This window comes from Pelmatolapia mariae, linkage group LG16_19, assembly GCF_036321145.2.
Source record: "Pelmatolapia mariae isolate MD_Pm_ZW linkage group LG16_19, Pm_UMD_F_2, whole genome shotgun sequence".
In the NCBI taxonomy this organism is placed as follows: domain Eukaryota; kingdom Metazoa; phylum Chordata; class Actinopteri; order Cichliformes; family Cichlidae; genus Pelmatolapia; species Pelmatolapia mariae.
The window spans coordinates 37,415,004-37,417,623 of record NC_086241.1 but is presented as its reverse complement, the minus strand read 5'-3'; the positions used below and the strand labels follow the sequence as shown (position 1 = coordinate 37,417,623).

The window sequence follows — 2,620 nt, the reverse complement described above, 5'->3', positions numbered from 1 at the left end:
CTTGTGTGCGAGCTTCACAAGCAACTGAGGTGTGTAAAAATGCAATAACATAAGAACAAGCAAAATATAAGAATGGCTAAATCTGAGAATTATATGAATAAATATATGTACAATATAAGAGTGTATGCGCATTACTGAATATGTATACTAAATATGTATATCTACGTGTGTGTGTGTATATATATATATTTTAAAAATTAAATCGAATAAACAATAAAATAAAATATACAGAGGTTGGCAGTTGGAAATGTGCAAAACAAGTGGCATTTATATAGTATGGAGTGCATAATGTTGAAGTTCTGGTAAGTGAAGGTGAGGTGTCTATGAAGTGTTCAGCAGTCTGATGGCCTGATGGAAAAAGCTGTCTCTCAGTCTGCTGGTACGGGACCGGATACTGCAGAACCTCCTTCCTGATGGAAGTAGTCTGAACAGTTTATGGCTGGGGTGACTGGAGTCCTTGATGATCCTCCCCGCTTTCCTCAGGCACCGCTTCCTGTAGATGTCCTGGAGGGAGGGAAGCTCACCTCCAATTTGCGGTTGTAAGCGGTGCTGTTGCCATACCAGGTGGTGATGCATCCAGTAAGGATGCTCTCAATGGCACAGCGATAGAAGGTCCTGAGGATGCGGGTGCTCATGCCGAATATTTTCAGTCTCCTGAGAAAGAAGTTTTGTTTATGTGTCCTGACCACGTAAGATCCTCAGCCAGATGTACACCAAGGAACCGGAAGCTGCTCACTCTCTCCACAGCAGCTCTGTTGATGGTGATGGGGGTGTGTACTTCTCTGCACCTCCGGAAGTCCACTCCTATCAACTCCTTTGTCTTTGCGACATTGAGGGTAAAGTGGTACATTATGCTGTACCACTAAACTGAAGAGGCGAACCTAATGTTTGCTGCTGAACCAGACATTGTACATTGACTAATTACTTGATGAATAATTGACTGATTGACTGGTACTGATATTTCCTGTTCCATAGGTGCAACACCACCACCAACAACAACAGAGGTGTGGAAGAAGGAGGGGAGGATGAATATAAAGACGACAGACACATTTTAGCTCAGTTTGCCGTTCTTCCAGCAGTGATGGAGGAAACTGAACTCTGCTTTCAACAACTCTTTAACACCTCCTGCATGAGGCCCAGGCGTCCACACTTTGAGATCATGCTGACTTATATTCTGCTGTCCTTCATTTCTCTGCTTACTGTGATTCTTAACCTGTTGGTCATCATCTCTGTCTCACATTTCAGGTAGAAAGATATCGAACTGAATTGATCTCAAACAGTGAGGAAGACAGTTTTTTTCTCAGATAGTATTTCTTTTCTTTTTAAGCCTCTGCACTATGTACTTAAATTTGAATGACACTTGATAGAGAAAACTAAATATAAAATATTGTGTTTTCTCTCCCTATTCAGGCAGCTCCACACCCCCACCAACCTCCTGCTCCTTTCTCTGGCTGTCGCTGATTTCTGTGTGGGCCTCCTCTTGTTCTTCCAAATTGTGCTCATAGATGGATGCTGGTTCCTCGGTGACATCATGTGCACTCTGTATCAATACCTAGCATATGTCATCACCTCGGCCTCAATAGGCACCATGGTGATCATATCTGTTGATCGATATTTGGCCATTTGTTACCCTCTGCATTACTCCACCAAGATCACACAACAAAGAGTTAAAATTGTTGTCTGTTTGTGTTGGATCTGTTCTGTCATCTTTCAAAGTCTGATTCTGATGGATAACCTGAAGCTACCAGGCAGGTATAACTCTTGCATTGGAGAGTGTGTCTTTGTCATTAATTACATCGCAGGACTTGTTGATGTTACTTTTTCCTTTATTGTTCCCATTACTGTGATTGTAGTTTTGTATCTGAGAGTGTTTGTGGTGGCTGTGTCTCAGGCTCGTGCTATGAGGTCTCAGCTTGCAGTCACTCACCAGCGATCAGTTACAGTTACTGCAAAGAAATCGGAGCTGAAAGCAGCCTGGACTCTTGGTATTGTTGTCGTTGTGTTTCTCATATGTATGTGTCCATATTACTGTGTGGCTCTCACAGGCCAAGACAGCTTGCCAAGTGCTTCATCACTGACATTTGTTCTATGTTTGGTCTACTTTAACTCATGTCTGAACCCCATTATATATGTCTTTTTCTACCCCTGGTTCAGAAAATCCATAAAAGTCATTGTTACTCTTCAGATACTGCAGCCTGACTCCTGCCAGGCCACCGTGCTTTAGAGGACTGTTTCTCTCTCTCTGTCTCTTTCCCTTTCTCTCTCTTTCTCTCTCTCTCTCTCTCTCACACACACACACACACACACACACACACACACACACACACACACACACACACACACACACAATAAAGGAATTATACACTCACAGTGTGATCCCAGTCTGATCCAGTCTGCATGCCAAATATCCTTGGGCAAAATACTAACCCCAGGTTGCCCTCTGATGTATCAATTGCAGTGTGAATGTGTATGTATAAATGTTAGTTAGATTGCACTAAAATCTTAGAAAAGTGACGTGAATGAACAAGTTCTATAAAGTGCTTTGAGTGCTCAGAGAGAGTAGAAAAGCGCTATATAAGAACCAGTTCATTTACCATTTACTTTATGACAGTTAATTTAT

The 2,620-nt window shown here is 42.2% G+C and overlaps 1 protein-coding gene across 1 annotated transcript; it reads left to right on the top strand.

Annotated features, from left to right (window-relative positions):
• The first annotated feature begins 1,159 nt into the window (after window positions 1-1,159).
• LOC134646324 (trace amine-associated receptor 13c-like) lies at window positions 1,160-2,224 on the top strand. Its single transcript, XM_063500191.2, has 2 exons — window positions 1,160-1,245; window positions 1,411-2,224. The coding sequence occupies exons 1-2, from the start codon at window positions 1,160-1,162 to the stop codon at window positions 2,222-2,224; spliced, it is 900 nt and encodes a 299-aa protein (XP_063356261.2).
• The last annotated feature ends 396 nt before the right edge of the window (window positions 2,225-2,620 follow it).

Bases quoted from the DNA above. Each gene is read 5' to 3' on its own strand.
- LOC134646324 (XM_063500191.2), top strand. From the start codon at position 1,160: ATGCTGACTTATATTCTGCTGTCCTTCATTTCTCTGCTTACTGTGATT. The intron at 1,246-1,410 runs GTAGAAAGATAT...CTCCCTATTCAG, and splicing joins ATCTCTGTCTCACATTTCAG to GCAGCTCCACACCCCCACCA.